At 52.8% G+C, this 20346-nt stretch overlaps 6 protein-coding genes across 6 annotated transcripts; 4 read left to right on the top strand and 2 right to left on the bottom strand.

Moving 5' to 3' along the window:
• Positions 1-22: 22 nt before the first annotated feature.
• On the bottom strand, positions 23-1489 carry J4E90_004809 (uncharacterized protein; the record flags this gene model as incomplete). Its single annotated transcript, XM_051434371.1, has 1 exon — positions 23-1489. One exon carries the CDS (start codon positions 1487-1489, stop codon positions 23-25), a length of 1467 nt encoding a protein of 488 aa, XP_051291627.1.
• A 5351-nt stretch (positions 1490-6840) lies between these two features.
• On the top strand, positions 6841-7473 carry J4E90_004810 (uncharacterized protein; the record flags this gene model as incomplete). Its single annotated transcript, XM_051434372.1, has 2 exons — positions 6841-7333; positions 7400-7473. 2 exons carry the CDS (start codon positions 6841-6843, stop codon positions 7471-7473), a joined length of 567 nt encoding a protein of 188 aa, XP_051291628.1.
• A 585-nt stretch (positions 7474-8058) lies between these two features.
• J4E90_004811 (uncharacterized protein) lies at positions 8059-8966 on the bottom strand (the record flags this gene model as incomplete). The annotated part of the gene is made up of 3 exons (XM_051434373.1): positions 8059-8537; positions 8594-8654; positions 8790-8966. 3 exons carry the CDS (start codon positions 8964-8966, stop codon positions 8059-8061), a joined length of 717 nt encoding a protein of 238 aa, XP_051291629.1.
• Positions 8967-12900: 3934 nt separating this feature from the next.
• Positions 12901-14316, top strand: J4E90_004812 (uncharacterized protein; the record flags this gene model as incomplete). Its single annotated transcript, XM_051434374.1, has 2 exons — positions 12901-13782; positions 13840-14316. The coding sequence occupies 2 exons, from the start codon at positions 12901-12903 to the stop codon at positions 14314-14316; spliced, it is 1359 nt and encodes a 452-aa protein (XP_051291630.1).
• A 1334-nt stretch (positions 14317-15650) lies between these two features.
• Positions 15651-19338, top strand: J4E90_004813 (uncharacterized protein; the record flags this gene model as incomplete). Its single annotated transcript, XM_051434375.1, has 9 exons — positions 15651-15678; positions 15914-16329; positions 16376-16427; positions 16492-16881; positions 16932-17240; positions 17458-17847; positions 17950-18552; positions 18710-19243; positions 19298-19338. 9 exons carry the CDS (start codon positions 15651-15653, stop codon positions 19336-19338), a joined length of 2763 nt encoding a protein of 920 aa, XP_051291631.1.
• Positions 19339-19777: 439 nt separating this feature from the next.
• On the top strand, positions 19778-20193 carry J4E90_004814 (uncharacterized protein; the record flags this gene model as incomplete). Its single annotated transcript, XM_051434376.1, has 2 exons — positions 19778-19919; positions 19991-20193. The coding sequence occupies 2 exons, from the start codon at positions 19778-19780 to the stop codon at positions 20191-20193; spliced, it is 345 nt and encodes a 114-aa protein (XP_051291632.1).
• Between the last annotated feature and the right edge of the window lie 153 nt (positions 20194-20346).

Genomic DNA, 20346 nt, shown 5'->3' on the forward strand with positions numbered 1-20346 from the left:
AAGTAATCATCGTCTCCAGTGCCTAGGAAACCTTCTCTACAGTGCCGAACCACTGCTCGTTGTAGTCGCAAGTCCGCTTGCCAGACTGTGGGAAGCACAAAAGGTCCGTGAAGCCGACATTCGCAATCCGGTCGAGCCAAGTACCCATGTTCATGTGTCTCGTCGCTTCTAGATGATACGTCGTGTATGACTGCGGGCTGTATGTTTGGCCTCCTTCCGCTGCCTTTGAGTCCATCTCAAGGTTGTGCACATATGTCCCATTTAACATGGAAACGAAGCGGTGCCGATGGAAGCGCGTCCAGTTTTCTGCCTTGTTACGACCTCCACTGGCGACACCCCGCCATACAGCGCCTGCTGTTTTCTCCGACCAATTCTTGCCATGGCGATTTGTGCCTGAGTAGTCACCGCCTGCAAACGCCTCAGAGAGATAGGCAGCGGGAGGAATGAGGATATCCGAATTTTGCTGCAACTTCGTTTCACCGAAGATGGGCACTAGAGCGTGAGTCGTTGATATCGAAACCGGTTCGATGAATGTTCCATGGGACTCTTGTAGATGCTTTTGTTGGCAAGCATCTCTCACCAAGTCCCAGTTCTGCACGTAGCCTTTATACGAGCGCTCTGGATAGCCCCGAGGAAAAGGAGGAGGTCCAGCAAGGTTCGTGGCGGCGACTTGGTTCCGGCCAGGTGAATCGGGTGGACATGCTTTCCGCGCCAACTCCCAATATGGCTCGCCCGGTCCGATCCAGTTCACTTGAGGCGGCTCTCCGGACGTCTCATCCAAGGCTTGGAAGCTGCCGTACTCAGAGATGGTCTCGTCACCGGGCAGTATTTTCCTCGTCAGGGTCTCAATCTCGGTGTAATTGCTCATCTCCTCCCACGGTACGATGACTCGACTCTCATCCATCAAGTTGACGGCGATATCGAGATCAGGTAGCAAGCCTTCCATGCGCCTGACCATGTCCCACCACGCGAACATACGGTCCGTCGGCGTGCCTGGACCCTGGTTTTCCGTCCTGGTGGCGGTTCCGTTTCTTACTGAGATGCGATGTTCATAGTGTTGTGCAAAGCCACGCATACTCTTTGCAGACACACCCCAAAAAGGTCTTAGATCACGGTAGATCTGATCGAACAGTCCTTCGACAATGACCGCATCGTGTTTTTGCGCATACTCAAACCAGGCGTCAAAGTAAGGTGGTGGATTACGACCGCGCCTTTGTCGGTATGCTTCAGCTGCCGAATTTAGGTCGTATGTTCGTTCTGAGATGAGCTCTCCAAATTTGCGTTGCGCGTCTACCATGAGCTCATCGATGGGGTGCATTTGCTGCGTGCTTGGACCATGATGGATCAGCTTGTCGCGATGTGCGGGTTGTGAAGGCGAGCGGAATTGCCACAGCAACAAGACGCTATTACAAAGAAGCAGGACACCCAAGCCAGCCGTAAGGGCGATGGCATTGCGAAAGCCGATGAATCGCGCGCATCGCTGGAACATGTTGACGTAGGTCTATCGAGTGGCAGGTTGTAGCAGTGACGTAGGTAAGTGCCAAAACAACAAACAAAAGAAAAGTTTGCGATAGGCTACGCCACTTACAACGAGAGCTTTCACCTCATGTTTTGGAAGTTACGTGAAAGGCGAGGTGAAGGGGCGGCCCTTGCGTTCTGCTGGGTAAAGGCAGGTCCGTCCCAACCAAACGACGCGACTGCCGCATGACGCAAGCAGCCAGCAGCCCCGAGAAGGAGCCGTTTTCTGCTCTGTAAAATCCATTTACGCCTCAAATTTGTTGCAGTGTCGTGAGAATTGCGTGCGCGTCGCAATGTTTATACAGCCGTATACTTGTCGTACTATTGTATTAACTGTTCTACACATGGATATAATCGACTCACGACATAGCTGTAAGTACCGTGAAGAGCGCATTAAACGTTGAACGGACACGTTGATTGGGACGGACCAGTTCTTCGCTTCCGATCCCAGACTCCAACAGCAAGTCATTGCGACTCCTACTCCTTGGCGTATTTTCAAACACCACAGACTGTAAAACTCGCTCCCGTGGACGCACGCGTCGATGCTGACTCCGACCGCTGAATGCGCACTAAGAAGAGGACGATGAATACTGTGGCAGTAGCTGTAGAGACGAATATCAACGAGAAGTCCCGTCTTGTACTGTAGTACCTAGCACGCGCGCCCTTGGTCTTACCAAGCTATGACTGGCGCTTTCACTGACGTAGGCACGATGGACCCGTAGAGTCGGAGTTCTGTGTCGCGTACCGCGATCTCACGTCTTACGTGGTACCCATGAGCCGTCAAACGCCTCTCAATAAATGTTCCTACACGTTTTGATGCAAAGAAGAAGTTCGGGTAGTCGCATGGGGTCGTGGGTGCGGTATCCGACTGAGGCGTTCTCATGAGTCGCGATTCCAAAGATGTTGCCTTGTTCGATGCCCGCAACATCAACGGCCTTGGTGCTTGCCAGCGTGACCGTATAGCTGTTTGCAGTAGAGTTGATAGATAGACTCTGCCTAATTAGCGACATGATAAAGCTTCTCTCCAAGACTGGTTGACGCGCAATCTGAAGCGACTGAGATTGCGGACGTACTGACCACTTGATGTCAAAACTTCCTGCAGACGTCAACCCCGGCAGGGTACAGGAGCACTCGGGTGATGCGAAATTCCCTCCACAGGCGCGCATGATGCGCCGTCAGGGGCTCGTAGGTAGTATTCCGGATGGAGTGATGAGGCCGGGGCTCAAATGCCTTTAATTCGAGTTCTCTAGAGCCCGCCTTGACCTTGACTGAATGAGGCGATGTGTTTTGATTGTATGAACACACCAGCGTGAAGATATGGGTGCGGTCTTCTCACAGTCTGACGTCGCTCATGCTAGCGGCTGAACTCGTGTAGGTGTTTGGGTAGATCCAAAGGGTCTGGCTACTAGGGTTGCGTCCGCGGACAGTGGAACTGGCTGCTGTGTGGGCGTGGCTCGCAATCTCTGCTCATTGCCTATGTAAAAAGCCGGTGGCAGATTCTGAAGGCGCTAGGAATTCCATGAGCCTGTACGATCTCGAACCCTGGTACTATTCTTGCATGCGCAGGGTCGCAGTGTACCTGGAAGAGCGGCGATGTGCGCAACGTCGTACAGGATTTTAATCTCCGCACCTCTGGATGTTTTGAGACGGACTCGCATGGGGATCCAGGCGACTCTGAAGTGGCTTCGGGGCGCTCCCAACAGTATGGTCAACGGAATGCCTGGGTTTGCAGACAGATCTGATGCAGATGGAATCGTGTAATCTGGAAGTCATCTGAGACGAACATCCCGATGTGGAAGTTCCATGTTTGCTTCTCCTCGGGAAGGGAGCGGCACGCCATGCGATCAACTCACATGGCTATGGTTTGATCACGCATGCGTTGGGGTCGACGGAGTCGATAACAGATATGAGCAGTACATCCCGAGTATCGCTTCTGATGAGGTAGATTCGAGAACAAATTGCTGATGAGCCACTCGATAGCTATGAACTTCAGTCGTGAGAGAATGACCATGCATTGAACTTTACGCATGACGCGGACGCAGCGATCGAGTGGTCAACAAGGTAATCGATAAGTGGCTGTTATGAACGTGTAGCTTTGTAATAGCGAAATGGAGTAAGGGAAGCGCAAGCGTCTGAAAGAGGATTGATGGAGTGGGACCTGGACAAAACTTCGGCGAGGTTTTGCATCTAGCGGTCAAGTTGACGAGTAGGTCCCAGATTGTCGGATCTCGTGATAGGAAAGAGCCTGTCCAGTCATCTGGCTCCGGTTGCTGTAATCCGCTTCCGCGAAAGCACCACATCATTTTCAGCCTCCAAGGTCCGACAAATCAAGTCTTTAGTAGACCGCATACGGCGCTAAAGTGAGCAGTCCTTACCGTCCTTCCTTCCTAAGCTCTCACGTATGTTGCGCAAATCGGATGCGGCCACTAGGAGGCGGGACGAGATAGGGGACAGGGGCGCCCTGTCAAACGACCGGTCGTGCTGGAAAACCTCAAAGCCTGGAGGGAATGCTAGACCACAGACCAGGGTCTTAAGAAGTAAGATGTCTCGAAGTTATCGATGATCCAGAGCTCAAGAATATACGAGTGACAAACATAGTGTTAACTCGAAGCCAAATATCGGCTATGATGAAAATCTCGTGTGAGCAGATCTTGTACACAAGGCCACACATGATGGGGGTGCGGCAAATTCCTTTTGGAACCCTGCAGAACCGGTTTGCGTAACAACGTTCGGAAGACAGACCGGGAGGACGGCAAAATCGAGGTAGGGCGTGTTACACGATCCGGTAAAGCTGGGTAAACAGCTCTCCATGAAGCTGACAGATGTCTAAGATGCCATGTGAGAGCTGCACGTAGCCGTTCGTGATACGAGGATCAGCTTCCGAGTATTGCTATCCTGGCACGCATTGACTCGCGGAGAACTTCGGAGCACATTGGTGATGGCACCGAGAGTTGCATCGAGTTCTTCGGAAGAGGTTTGCGGAAGTGATGTTCCTGATACTGGAGGTGGCTGCCAAAAGGGCAGGCGCGCACGGACAATATCCTTGCTGAGGCTTGAGGTAAGAACTTGTCTTTTTTCGCCAAGCTGATGGCGATGCCGCAAAGTACAGCGGCGCGTGTCACGCAGGCTTATGCCAGGGCGATGGGCCGGTAATTGGTGGTCTGGCAGAGGCCACGCAGCTATACCATGACGTTGGTCCGTGGTCGTGCCTCGGATCGGCAATCGTGCGATGCTAGCCGTAGGGCGGACCGGCGCTACTGGCTGTGAGATGCACATCAAGAACGCCATACTCCAGAGCTCCATGGGCGACATGATGCTGGCGGCAACGCTAAGCCGATGCGCAACACGCACAGGGGCGGCGTCAATCACCATGCTAGAAAAGATGGAAGCAGGCGGACGCGTTTTGGAACTGGGCGACACTCAGCTCAGACCAATAGCGCAGGGCGGCAAGCCACGAGAGACCTGCAGCCCACTGCAACAGGTAAAAGTCTTCTAAATGCTGGAAGTCCGAGGAGTCTGTATAAGACGGCGTACTCACCGTCTCTGAGCTGGTCGGTTGACTACAGGAAGCAGACTGCCGCCCAGAAGTCCAAGGCATTGGCTCCAGACTCCTTCATCAAGTGAGACAATCTTCATCTCCTCCGCCATCGACGACGGTCCACGACGTCCCGAAGCCGCTTTCAGGCTTGTCTCCAGTCTCCAGCCGTGTGCATAGAATAGTGCTTGACGTCGAACACGGCAGCCAAGGAGAGGTACGTCGGAAGTGCTCCATTGATTGCAGAGGGTGTGGTCCTGGAAAAATGGCGCCCCATTGGCGGTTCTGTCGTCAATGCAAAGCAGCAATGGTGTTGGATGAGAGAAGACATGTCTGGCTGTGTGGGCAAAGCATGGCTAATATACAACAGCAGCGTAGAACGTCCCAGGACTCTGACAAAGCCGGCGCCTTCTAGAGGCCCCAAAGAAGCCCCTGCCCAGCCGATATCGACGCTGCAACGGTGAGATAGAGGCACAGCCGCTGTTGGCATCACCTTGTCAAGTCACGCCAGGCACGACTCGCACAGCAAGAAGTGCAGCGTCATCGTACCACGCCACCAGCAAACGGCGTAATAATATCCCGCACACGCTCAGGAACAGGCGGGCGGGAGTGACAGGCCAAAAGGTGAGCAGTTCATTTCGCTTGGTTGCTCGTTCATCCTGTCCTTATCCTACATCCCTGTTGCCACATGGCCGGCCGGGTTCCTGTGACGCATCACATTCGTCAATTTCCCTGCAACACCATCTGCTGCATCTCTACCACACACTCCGCGCTGCCTTTTCCTTCTCTAGTCGTCCGTTGTCCGCTGTTGTACGCGTCTCTCCGACCTCCGCGCATGGATAGCTGCCCGCCTTTTAGCCGCATCGCTGCATTAACAGCGCAGAGGCAGGCGCAAAGGGCAGTCTCTCCACTGGAGGGCCGCCGGGATGTGGGGCAGTACCGGGGGCCTAAGCGGGCTGGCGAGCGACTTCCAAACCTCAACCTCTGCCTATATCCGTCGAAATATCGCTTGCTGCTGCACTTTTGCTCTCTGCTAGGCGGCTATGAGATTAAAGGGCCCTAGTATTGGGTTCAACTGCACCGAACGATCCATCGTCATCCTAATGGAGGGGCGGCCCCATGTTCACCAAGCGAGTTTAGATGAGAGGTCTGACTCGTGGCTTGACTTCATTTCCTATATCTTTACTATCCAACACCGCCTATCGTTGATATAAGGCCTCGTCATATGTTGGAGTCTCTTCACAGTCTTTTCAGTCAACTTGGACACCAACAATTTGTTACTTTCCTTGCTTTTCCCACATCATTTCCCGGCCGCCTCAACAACAAAAGACAGCACTCCACAACATAGCAGCAGAGCTATCATCTGTCTGACTCACAGTCTTTAATGAAACTTTACTAAGAGAAACAGGTTCAGCCTTCTTCAGATGCGAAGGGGCCCACGACGTGGACGAGGTAGAAACCAACATCCCACCCGCGGCGCATCTTCTCGGCGAGATACGTCAAACCCTCCATCAGCATCCAATTCCAGAACTACTTCGCGACACACTACCGTCGGAAACAGCCGCAGCCACGCGTCACTAAGACGCTCCGCTCGTATCGCAGGATTACTCAACGGCGAGACTGATCATCAGCTAGCCAACGCCACATCCTCGATGGCTGACGTCGCAAGACCAAGGGCGCTAGGAAGCAGGTCCGTTCGTTCAAGACATCACTCCGGAAACGCCCGCACTTCAGGAAGATCAAGGTCAGACCAGCATTCCTTGTCTCCGGAAGAGATCCGGTACGCCATGGACATCGTGGTGCAGCCACCACGAACTGCTCGGGTTGGTCAGACTTTGCCTGGATCCATCGTCGTGCGATTACGAACCACCAACGCGGACACAGATGAAGCCGTTGCGGACTCGACTAATCTGGTTGCTGTCGCCGCCCTGGTACCTGGTCCAAACACCCCAGCATCTGTGGACACAAATGCTCTCAATACGCTGCTCACGGGGCGTGTCTTCGATTCTATTCATCCGTTCAACGACGATGAAGCAGACGGATCGATTGCCTCTATGGATATGGCCGACCCCCATGGCGTAGGCTACATGCGCTTTCCCGAGCTCGTCATTCGCCAGGCTGGTACCTATCGGATACGGATCACGCTCATCCGAATTCGTAGCTCTGCTACCGACCCACCAGTCACGTCTGCAGGCAACGGCTTGGCAGTGCATGTTGTCGATAGCAACCCAATCGTGGTTAATGGGGGTGGATCCTCGTCAAACATGGCTGCATACAATGGTAAGTACCTAGTGGCAACCTATTGATTTTCTTCAGTTTCCTGATGTTTTCTTGTCGCATACATAGGGGACGGCGATGTTGACGATGGTGGTTGGCTCGAGGTTCTGCGTTCCATCCAGGATCGGCGCATCTCGCGGTAGTGCTACGTTTCGGTCTTATGTTGGGTGGCATCTTGTACGACTAGTGGGGTTCTTCTGGGGATCGTGATGATTTATGGGGAAGCAAGTGTTTTGGTTGCATATGGAACGGCCATATCGTGAGACTACGAGGTTGGTGTGACTGAGGTCTGAGCTTAGTGTCAATTGGGCTGCAGAGTTTCGCAGGCTCGATGAGGGAAACGTTGCTATCTTTCTTCGTTTTAGATGCATGATATCATTAGCTGTGTATGCATGCCTCAATTGGAGGTAAAGGAGGCACCATAATCAATCTCTCATACTTCCAAATTTCCAAAATCCATGTGCGCCCATCCAATCAGGTCCTCTCGAAGAAAGAAGTATCTGCAGCACGAGCGCTCTCATACTTCTGCGACCACTACAATATGAAGGGGCAGACATAAGTCCTCTCAATCACGTCACCGGGTGGCCTATTTAGAGAGCAGCAACTTTGACATTCGTGACTAAACAGAAACACCGCAACCGACTATTTACAAGTCCAAACCCATCATGGTCCTTCCTTGACCACATTTACTCCACTACCCACTACCTTGTCTCTCACTCCAATAATCTCTACTCAAAGTCGATATCCGCGCTGGGGTTTCCAATGCCAATAACACTACCACTTCCGCCACCCGATCCAGTCGGCGTGCACTTCCTCCACGCAACATGAAGCTGCTGGGTAAAAGCAACAGTAGCATCATCATTGCTCATCTCACCCGCCTGATCGGACTTCTTGTTCGTAAGTGAGATTCTGTTGTTGATGTTGAGGATGCCGTTTTGGCCACACGGCGACCAGATGGTGGCGGTGGTCTCAACGCTGTCTTGCTTGGTGTAGACTTGGCCGGTCAGGAGAGCGCCGCCGCCGACGGCGGACATGCGCGTGGTTTGCGTCTTGCCGGCGTCTTGCGAGAAGTAGTAGGTCGTGATGAAGGATCCGGTTACGCCTTCGTCGAGGCGCGCCCAGCCGTGGTAGGTGGCGTCTACGACGGCGTACTGGAAGCCGCCGGGGTACTTCAAGTTCAGGTGGAGCTGGCAGTTCTTGCTGCGGTCTGGAGGAGGATTGTTAGTATTTTGTTTCCCTTGAGGGATGTAGGTTCAATCCTACCTGCTGGTACCGTGCCGGGACCGATGTAGGTCTGGAATTGATCGAATCCATAAGTGATGACCTGGTTGTATTGTAAGCTGGATTTCTTACCATGCCGACTCTCCAGCCATTTGGAGGTATGTAGTGATAAGGATCGCGGAAGTAAGACTACATCCGTCCACTAAGCCCAGATGGGAAGTGTTGGGATTATTCTTACGGTCTTGTCGGTCGAGGTACTGGTAGATACGGAGCCTTGAGGACATCCATTACCAGAGTACGACGTGTCAACGATAGTAATCTGCTCTGCGGGAGGAGCATCCTCGGAAGTAGTCTGGGGCAGAGGGTTGGCCGCGGCGAGGACCGGGAGGAGGAGAGCAGCGATTTTGGCGTGCATGTTTGCTTGTGCGGAGACAAAGACCGTTGGTGGCGGTGGGCGTTGAAGTGAGTGTTGGTAGTGAAGGCTGTGGATCTGCGATGGGTTTCAACAACCAGGCACGAAGACTTGCTTTATACACTACAACTTTTCGCGGCTTTAGACCATTACGCCGTGCAGTGCCTCGCTATGCGGCCTCGAATATGTTCCGACATGGTTGTTGCCGTAGTCTGGAGACAATGTGGCCTGGAAACAGCTAGTCCAGCTCCCAAATTTAGCTTCGGGAGAAGTAATTCGGTATTAAGACAACGGTATCTAACCACTGAGCCAGGGTAGTTGAGATGCTCCTTAGATTGAGTGATCTGGTACCGCCGAAATCGGGACCTTGACGATATGAGAAATACGAGCCTATGACCAAGAGCAACTGAAGATAAATAGAGGCTAGCAAGTTACAAAGGCAGTGATCTGCGTTGCAGTCAGAGGTCTGTTGCACTCGGCGGCCTTTCAGTGGTGGCGTGGCACCATGATCCAAGAGGACAAAAAAGCATTATAGTGAGAATACGAAAGGCTTGCGTGAATCCTTAATTACCATGTTGCGTGCAGCGAGGCTCTGGACTTGCATGATAGTACTCTGCCGCGGATTGACGCGCTTAAAATAGTCTCCAGCATCGGTGAGGCAATATCGCCGTACCTGGGGTGGAGTTGAAGATCAGGTGATGCGTGACCGGCAGCCAAACCGACAAGCTCGGATAGTATAGCCATATCCAGGTCCCGAATTCCTGGGGTATCGTGCTTACAGAGCTTGGTCTCGACTGGTACTCCGTAATTTAACGCGCAATATGTTTGCTCGGTAAACGGGTCGCTTAATTGGGTAATATGCGATCTGGTAAATCCTCGCTCGTCTCTTCCGATCAATATGCAGGGTTTACCCGGGATCATCAGCCATACGGTGATCTAAGCTTGAGGCTTCAAGAAGAAATGTATAGACAAGTAGAGTAAAATCTTCTCCACTCGTTTTGACTTCTCTCAATTTCCTCGCATATGAATGTACATTAATCGATCCGTCGGGGGGTTCCGTTCGCCTCAAGTCTCGGTTCGGGCAACGTTCTCGCCTCTGGATAATTCGATATACGGAATCACAAGACTTGTCGATGCTGCCGTCCCGTTCAGCTCATGTGTTTGGTAGAGTCTCGCGAAGACAACCCCACGCCGTGATGATCAATTGGCTCATCCTCACAGAACAAAACGACATGTTGGAGGTCTAGATCGTCCACGAAGCTTTGTAGTCGATTGTAGTACGCTCTTCATAGATCATAGCCGGCTTGCCACACCAGGAGATACAAAAGTGCCGGAGATACAGAAGTGCCGGAGATACAAAAGTGCCGGAGTGACCAAGAGAATGATCGGCCCTGTATGCAGACACTGTCGTACATCCACGTGCCAGCTTTTCAAGGTCGGAGAACAAGTAAGTTGTCTCCATGGAACACGAAAGGCGCAAGCTGAGAGGATCGTTGTAGTGTAGTCCACACTACCTCCTTGGTAAGCTTTGTCTTTGCTATACTCGGTCGAAGTCGGAAATTGCAACAAGCCCTTGCGCATGTACACCTACTGAGATGAGATGAACGAGACGACGAGGCAACCGTTTGCAACCCAACTCTGGAACCCGAGAAAAGGCCCCAATGTGTGAGAGCTTATGTCTTTCGCTAGTACCCAATACCCAGATCCTGCGATCTCATCTACCAAAACGATGACGACAATGCGCTCCGGGGCGTCGATCATCACGCATGGAAGAGAGGGTACATCTTCGCTATTGCGCTGAGCAATGGCCGCTACGGTTGGTTAACTCCGAAGAAAACCCCTTCGCCGTCATCAGTGGGCTAGGCGGATCTCGGCAGCGACACCGTATAGAGATGCCTCCGGCCGAGGTGTGGCTCAGGAGGCCTAAGTGGCTCATGCGCTCGGCTTGTTTACGTTTCGCATTCGCGATACCGAGAGTGAGTTGGTCTATTTGCGGTGGCGTTTTTGATTCAGACTCTGCAGAAACCTAGATCCAGCTGAACAAACGAGCAGGCCTACAGCATGAGTCGCTGAGTTATTTGTGAGCATGTGTTTGGTACCCCGCGATTAATCCGACGTATTCGATGACAAAGTCGTGGCGGAGGCGCAAGCCAAGATGGCGGGACATGCCTGACGTCCAGCCACAGACGACACTGAGGGGCCAGAGCATTGGCAAGACAGCTGAGAAAAGTAGACGGACTTAGTTGAGAGATGGTGGCAGGGCAGCCGTTGACGCTCAGTCGCGGTAGGAGTAGAAGCGTGGTGAGGCTGAGCAATGCCAGGGCCTAGCCAAACCTTAGGGCGCTAGCGAGATCGACCGAGCCGTTTAGGCAGTCTCCACTCCGTGTGTTCCGGAGCGATCCACACCGGATTTTCATTGTCTCCTGGAATCTATCACCACAGGATTAGCAACAGTTGTGCTAGATCGTCGATTATCCCGCCAGCGCACAGCAGTGCATCGTGGGGTGACCCTGGGAACAACTCCCGTCTAGCAACTATCGATAGTGTAGAGACGCACGAACGCCATCCCCAGTGTTGATCAGGCAGATGAACAGCAAGGCCGCAACATCAGACTGCGAAGACGACAAGGGATCCAGTATGAGGATACTCGCCGTATACCGTCATATTCGGTCCCCGGCTCAGAAGGATGGCCGAGCAGCGTATACACCGGTGTACGAGCGGGTACGCGAGATCTGCCGGGCACCAGCCAAGAGAGGGTAGGGGATTCGGGCCCCTGAGAGTCCCATGGTACGCAGCGACTCCCTGCATGACCTCTGCGACGTCCATCGACAGCATCTTTACGCGAGCATCCACATCGTCACATCTCCAGAGAATGAAGATGGCTAGCTCAGCCATCTAGCTCCTGGCCGAAGAAACTCAGATTCCGACTGCGCTCACGTGCCTCGCATCGCCGCGGGGGCAGAGAAGCATAGTAATGGTGGCATCTCAGCAATTACGGAGCGATCGCGTCTTTACTCGCAATGTGCCATCCATGTGCAAATCGATGCAAGTACCAATGCTTAGCACAAGATCTGAGGAAATCCATCGCGGAGGATCACCCAACGGGAGTAAACGACGGTACGAACAAAGAAGTCGCTTTAGGCAAGGCTGAAAAGATCAACACCGCTGAAACGTTCACGCATACAGTCTACCCCTGATGAGCTGATCGGGACTTCTGCGCGCGCAAGTCTGCTTCCCTGGAGGCGGACTATTGGTATGTCCAACAGTAGTCTCTAAGCTAACCGAATAGGTGGGCCTTTAGAACCCTTCGGGACGACGTCGGGATCAAAAATAAACTAAGCTTTCGCTTAGCGATTCGCTTTGACCGTGATGCAAAGCCTCGGGTCGTCGATACCTGCAGCGGCATCATTTCTGGTGTGTCGATCTTTGCTGTAGTACTGTCCTAAAGATTTGTATAGCATCGCATCGCAACACCATGGCCTTGGGAGATACAGCAAAGCCTTTGACCTCGTCATTTCGCGACGAGCTGAGCTGATAAGACTTGCACCTATCAGGTCCAGACTCAGCCTGCCATTGGGCTCTCATTGGTGGCGGCCTCGGTACCTGCATGCGTGCTGCACGTTCCTGGCGTTGGCGACCACGACAGTTCACCCGGAGCTAGGCTAAAGTTTGGTGGACTATTGTTTCCAGGCACTGCCGCCAACTCTTTCAGGAAGACAGGTCGAACTTACCGGCCATGTTTTCGTCTCCACCCATGACATCGATCTCAAATCAGTAGTCAACCACCGAGGTCGACAGGGCATGACTATGTGCATCTTATGTATATAAGACCCTCTGGCACACTGGGCAGTAACTCATCATCAGCTCATCAGCATCGGTCCTTCACTACTACAATCTCCTACACTACTTTCGCTACTCTTCTATTCGATCTTTCGATATGCGTTACTCTCTCTTCCTCGGGGCTGCTGCCCTCGTGGCCGCTTCTCCTGCTCCTCAGGCATTCGATGTCAACCAATTCGATTCCATGACCAACAACCTCGCTCAGGGCCCCAAGGCAGGCATCGTCAGTGAGCAGGCCTACAACCAGGCCAAGGCTCAGGACGTTGCCGCCGCTGCTGCTACCGGCGCTGCCACTGCTCAGCAGGCAAAGAGGACCGTTGGTGCCCAGCTTGAGGCACGCGACCCTACTTTCTGGTGGAACTGGAACCAGCAGAACAACCCTCCTGCTCCCGCTCCTACCAAGGCTCCTGCTCCTGCCCCCACTGCCGCACCTGAGGGCAACCCGTCCTCTACCAACCTTGCACCATCTTCGTGCACCCCGGTTAGCTGGACCAACACCTTCGCGTTCACTGCCGATCCCGCTTGTGCTACTCAGATCGAGGTCGGCACCTACTGTGGATTCATCAACCCCGATGACCCATGTGCTGCTCAGCCCAACGCCTACGGCCCACCTACCACCCCCGACACTGCCGATGCTTTCAAGAACAACGAGGTCTACCACAAGATGGCTACTAGTGCTAAGTCGCCATCTGGCTACACCTCTTCTTTCGTTGACCTCAGCGCTTCCGTTGAGGGCAGCGGTTACCTCGGATACTACGAGCTTACCAGCTACGACACTGCTGCTTGCGCCGCCAAGTGCGACTCTACCTCCACCTGCACTGGTTTCAACCTGTACATCGAGCGTGACCCCAAGTGGAACCCGCGCCAGTGCTCTTGCGACAAGCCCGACTCTGTTACACGCTTCAAGTGCACTCTTTGGGGACAGGATGTCAAGAAGGAGTCTGCTACCAACGTCGGCCAGGGCCAGGATGGATTCGAGGTAAGTTCTGACTGTACGAAGTGCATGTGAGACATATACTGACTTTATCTCTAACAGGTCGTCATCGTCGGTTCCAATGGTTACAACAAGGGTACCTACAACCCTCCCACTCCTCCTTCTTGCAGCAAGCCCCAATCTTGCGGCCACAAGCTCCACAACCAGCAGCCCTACTGCATGGGTCAGACTACTTTCCCCGGTCCTTTCGATCCTTCTCTCTGCGCTGCCTACGCCCAGAAGCAGAACGAGGTCAACCGCAAGCACGGCATCATTGGCGCATGGCTCTCCATGTTCGGCATGAACAAGGGTGGCTGCGTCCAGTTCCAGGCTGCTTACCTCGAGAAGGACGGCAAGGGTTTCGGTACCCACTGCCGTCTCTTCACCAAGAAGTTCCTTGCCACCCAGGCCAACCTCGACATCAGCGTCGGTGGTACCTCCAAGTGGGGCTGCCAGAAGTCCTTCACCTGGGACGTCGATGTCAACGCCAGCTTCAACTGGGGTGGCTGGTCTTACTTCAAGAACAAGCGCGACGAGTAAACGCTCGCTGCTCTTCCGACAACAACAACGACTTATGTCTGCATCGCATGGGCGCACCAAAATTCGAGATGGTGATGGTTGACGGTGGATATCATGACTAATACTCTCCTTCGTTTCTGTAAATAACTCTTTGGCTTTACATTGAGCATTAGCTCGTCGCATAGTCACTCCTTAGTATGATTTTAGCATCTTGGTAGTTGTAATGTAACAATATGTGCTCTTTGAATTTGCCTTCCTCTGCCCATCTCAGCACCGTCCTGAATGAACCAACTCATCTGCTAGCCTAGCTCAAAAGATCCCAATCGATCGTACGACGATTTTGACGATGATGCTTGAACAGTCAGCCCTGTGTATTCGAAGACCCCTCCACGTGTGCGCGTCGATCGACTGTGTGATTCACTACATTCGCTGCGATGTCTATAACACCTCATACAACAAAACACATGAACAGGTCTGCAGCATACATCAAGATGCATACATGCAAAGTTAATAATATGAAGTCCACATAGGCTCCAGGGTATCGAATTTTCTTGAACGAGGTGCTAACAGCATGAGTCGGTGGACGGAACCTAAGACACCAAGCGCGCTTCGAACGGAAGATATACCAAACGGTTGGGTCTGTGCCCCACAGCGCGTGATCGCCTGGCACGAGCGGGGAACCTTCACCCATCTTCCGTGAGGAGACAACGTTTTGAGTAAACACCCGTAACGTTCTGGATTGCAAACTTTATTTTCAAGCGATCAAGACGCACCTCTTTTCGCATGGAAACCGTCGTGATTGCATGAGGAGGAGAGGAGTGCGTTATAATATGTCTCTTGGGCTCGCGAACCCTGGGCTGGGTTCATGCAGGGCAGAGTGGAGGAGTGCGGGGAAGCGCTGCGCGGTCGTGTTTAATTCGGCAGAACACAAACACGAGAAAGGGAAACGCGGCCCAAAGGTACCGCCTTATTGTACCACCATGTCTCGCAACCCGTGGCACTTGTGGTGCTCACTCACACTGCATTCTGGCCTTCTTTCAGCTGCTAGTCGTGCCTTCTTTCGGAACAACTTTGGAAATCGCCAACAGATGCGGGTTCCCAGCTTCACCCTTTGCTCGTTTTCATTCGAGACAGCATGAGTCCTTCTCTGAACTGTCTCGCTGGCCGTAGGGCGCTTGCTCTTCGCCCGCAGCGGGGCAGCTTACTTGCTACTCTGAAGCAGTGTGCTGTCACCTCTGGTCTGAAAGCAACACCTCTGCTGGAACGTGGTGATCGTTCTTCAAAACATACTTTGGCTACAACAAGCCTTCGGGGACTTAGCCGCCCGCACCCACCCGCGCTGTCCCTGCAGCACCATGTCTCGCAGGTTACCGCTGTCGCGCGGTATGCATCCGGGCAGGCATCGGATCCGCACGACGAGGAGCTACCTAGCACCCCGCCGTTCACCGCAGGTCCTTATTCCAACCTCACTATTGGAGTACCTAAGGAAAGCTATCCTGGCGAACGAAGGGTCGCGATTACGCCACAGGTATAGTCTCCTCTCGCATTCGCTGTCTTTGAGACACGTACTTACTTGACAACCTTATTTTGCAGAACGTGAAACTTTTACTCAAGAAAGGCTTCTCGCGCATTCTCATCGAGCGTGGAGCTGGCAGTGCTGCGCAGTTTACGGATGAAGCGTTTGAGCAAGCTGGCGCGCAGACAGTCGACCGCAGGAATGTCTTCTCAGAGAGTGATATCCTGCTCAAGGTCCGGGCCCTTAGCATCGATGGAAAAGACAGCGAAGTGGATGCCATCCGAGAGGGCGCAACCGTCATCTCAATGCTGTACCCGATGCAGAACAAGCCGACCGTTGATCGAATTGCTTCCCGCAAGGCCACTGCATTCGCAATGGACATGATTCCGCGTATCTCACGAGCGCAAGTTTTCGATGCACTGTCGTCAATGGCGAACATTGCGGGTTACAAAGCCGTTTTGGAAGCGTCTAATCACTTTGGTCGCTTTTTGACTGGCCAAGTGACTGCTGCTGGAAAGGTGATCGTCACTTCATCCAGTTTAGACCCCTGCTAAACGTTGCTAGATCCCTCCTTGCAAGGTCCTCGTAATCGGTGCCGGTGTCGCGGGTCTGAGTGGTAAGTTCTGACTGTACGAAGTGCATGTGGGACATATACTGACTTCGTATCTCTATCTCTGCAGCAATCGCGACGGCTCGACGTATGGGTGCCATTGTTCGTGGTTTCGACACTAGATCTGCAGCACGTGAGCAGGTCCAATCTCTAGGTGCGGAATTTATTGAAGTCGATATCGCCGAGGACGGCTCCGGAGCTGGCGGTTATGCCAAAGTAATGTCCAAGGAGTTCATCGAGGCGGAGATGAAACTGTTCTATGACCAGTGCCGAGAGGTTGATATCGTCATTACCACTGCCCTGATCCCAGGCAAGCCCGCACCGAAGCTTATCACCAAGGCCATGCTCGGCGCAATGAAACCCGGCTCCGTCATCGTGGATCTAGCGGCTGAAGCTGGCGGTAACTGCGAAGCTACGCAGCCGGGAAAGCTGGTGGACTACAAAGGAGTATCCGTTATAGGTATATTTTTGTGACTCCCTGAGGTGATCCAATATTTACCGCGAGTGCAGGATACACCGATCTTCCATCCCGTCTACCCACCCAGTCGTCAACTCTGTACTCCAACAACGTCACCAAGTTCCTGCTTTCGCTCAACCCAAAAGACAAGAAGGAGAAGTACTATGATGTCGATCTCACTGACGAAGTCACTCGCGGAGCCATTGTCACATACAATGGCAAGATCCTTCCACCAGCTCCGCGTCCAGCCCCTCCACCAGTTCAAGCCAAACCCGCACCTTCGCCGGCAGATCAAATTGCCAACGCTGTCGCTCTGACACCATGGCAAACGCAGTCTCGACAGGTAGCTAGCGTGACGGCTGGTATGACTGCTGCACTGACTCTAGGTAAATTCACGGGCCCACTGTTCATGTCCCAAGCTTTCGTTTTTTCTCTCGCCAGTCTGATCGGATACCGAGGGTAAAGTAGCCGCCACGAATAGCTTTCAGAATATTTTGCTAACTTCTTACTAGTATGTATTTTTCGAACTACGCTTTGGCTGTTCTAAGATATCTTACTGTTCATGCTAATAACTTACAGTGGTCTGGGGCGTTGCACCTGCCTTGCATTCTCCACTTATGAGCGTAACGAACGCCATCTCTGGTATCATCGGTGTTGGCGGCTTGTACGCCATGGGTGGCGGCTATCTGCCCGAGACCATCCCGCAAACCCTCGGAGCCTTGTCGGTTCTATTGGCTTTCGTTAACATCTCAGGCGGGTTTGTTATATCTAAGCGTATGCTTGATATGTTCAGACGACCTACTGATCCCAAAGAGTATCCCTGGCTTTATGCAGTACCCGCAGCTCTGTTTGGTGGCGGTTTCATCGCAGCAGCTTCCACTGGCATGGCAGGTCTGGTCCAAGCAGGTTACCTTGTCAGTAGTGTTCTCTGCGTGACCTCGTTGTCAGGACTTGCGTCGCAAACAACAGGTAAGTCACGACTGTACGAAGTGCATGTGAGACGTTTACTGACTTCGTACCACTATGCAGCTCGTCGCGGCAATTTCTTGGGCATACTTGGTGTTTTCTCAGGTTTTCTCGCATCACTGGCTGCCGTCGGCTTTTCTTCTGATGTTCTCACCCAGTTCGCTGGTCTCGCTACGGTGGGTACTGTTGCTGGATTGATGATCGGACGAAGGATCACACCTACCTCGCTACCTCAGACGGTCGCGGCACTGCATTCGGTCGTCGGTCTCGCTGCTGTACTCACGAGTATCGGTAGCGTCCTGGGTCACTCTGGCGATATTTCAACTCTTCATATGGTTTCCGCTTACCTTGGTGTTCTCATCGGCGGCGTTACATTTACCGGATCAATTGTCGCTTTTCTCAAGCTAGCTGCGAAGATGAGTTCGAAACCTCTGGCGCTGCCTGGCCGACATCTCATCAACAGCACATTGCTTGGAGCAAACGTAGCAACCATGGGCGCCTTCTTGACCTATGCGCCAGGCGCACCTCTCATTGGCGCTGCATGCCTCGTTGGTAATGCGGCTCTGTCCTTTGTCAAAGGCTACACGACCACTGCTGCAATTGGCGGAGCAGATATGCCAGTTGTTATCACAGTACTCAACGCATATTCCGGGTTCGCATTAGTAGCCGAGGGTTTCATGCTGGATAACCCACTCCTAACAAGTGTTGGTAAGTCCTGGCTGTATGAAATGCATGTGAGACATATACTGACTTCGTACCTCTTTCTCTGCAGGCGCCCTCATCGGGGTATCAGGCTCAATTCTCTCATATATTATGTGCGTTGCCATGAACCGAAGCCTTACCAACGTGCTCTTCGGCGGTATAGCTCCCACAGTCCAGTCCCAGACCAAGGTCGAGGGCGAGATAACGAAGACCACATCCGAAGAAACAGCCGAAGCTCTCGTCAACGCAGAAAACGTCATCATCGTCGTCGGTTACGGCATGGCCGTGTCGAAAGCGCAGTACGCACTCGCCGACTTTGTCAAGAGTCTGCGTGCGAAAGGCATCAACGTGCGCTTTGCCATTCATCCAGTCGCAGGCCGCATGCCAGGACAGTGCAACGTGCTCCTCGCTGAAGCATCCGTTCCATATGATATCGTCCTCGAGATGGACGAGATCAACGACGACTTCCCGGATACGGATGTCACCCTCGTTATCGGCGCAAACGATACCGTTAATCCCATCGCGCTGGAGCCTGGTAGTGCGATTGCGGGTATGCCGGTGCTGCATGCGTGGAAGAGCAAGCAGGTTGTTATTATGAAGAGGGGTATGGCGAGTGGATACGCTGATGTACCCAATCCGATGTTCTTCATGGAGAATACGAAGATGTTGTTTGGCGATGCGAATGAGAGCTGCAACGGTAAGTCATCTCTTGGCCTGATTGTTGATCAGAATTTTGCTAACAAGACTTCAGCTATCAAACGTGCATTAGAGGAGAAGATTAAGGGGTTGTAGATAGATTTCGCATCGAGGTTTGAAGTACCTGCATTATCATCCGTGATCCATAGATGGGGCCAAGAGAGTGCTTGCATAGTATATGATAGCAATGATAGTTCTGTCGCGGAAATCACGCTCGTTCAAAGCAGCGTGTTCTTCTTCCGTCTTTAGGATTCCAATAGTTCGCATCCAGACCCACGACGAGAATTCGATGAAGAGCGGGGCAAACACACCCCTGTCAGCCACGCGCTGCAACGCGTCCAACGGCAGAGCGCGACCCATGCCGATGACGTAAATCGGGATCCATGTACCACGCATGCAACCTTGGAAGTCTATGAAACCTGCAAAGCGCAGTCTTGTGGTAATAACGACTTGTGAGGCTTCCCAGGTCCTTCTCTAAAGCACACACACGCATCCAAACAGACTTGACACCAAAAACACAACAACAGCAGCAACAATGTCCCTCCCCCTCCTCTTCACGCTCCCACCCTCCAACCGCCATGAGTTTCTCTTGCTCGACACGTCCTCTAAGATCACGTTGAAGTCGCTCAACGCGCAGATCACCACTACAATATCCTCGAGCCCCAACTGCGCTGAATGTACGTCGAAGCCGACCACACCACATGCCAGACAGACAGCTTGGGACTTATCGCTAACGATGAAACCACAGTCATGGCGAAGCACAAGGCCGCCGACGGCCCCAAAGAGACGATTCAAGAGTTCAGAATACACTGGGATACCAAGACGCGGGATGGCAAGATCTGGCCCGAATATACCGTCGTGACGGATGAGAACTTCCCGGCGATACTGGAGTTGTTGAAGGCGAACCCCGTCATGGGTGTGTTGGAGATAAAGCTCGGTAGCTCAGAGTAGAATAGGATAGGATAAGACGCAAAATCACAGGATAATTGGTGACGATGAGACAAAGACGCTGCAGTTGTTTGAGAACCTTATTTTCGTATACATTAGGATGCGACGACGGGAGCATTGCTCTAGCCTAGTCGTGGTTCGTTACACCCGGAGTAT

Source organism: Alternaria incomplexa (assembly GCF_024043165.1).
Source record: "Alternaria incomplexa strain BMP 0042 chromosome Unknown scaffold_6, whole genome shotgun sequence".
Taxonomy (NCBI): Eukaryota; Fungi; Ascomycota; class Dothideomycetes; order Pleosporales; family Pleosporaceae; genus Alternaria; species Alternaria incomplexa.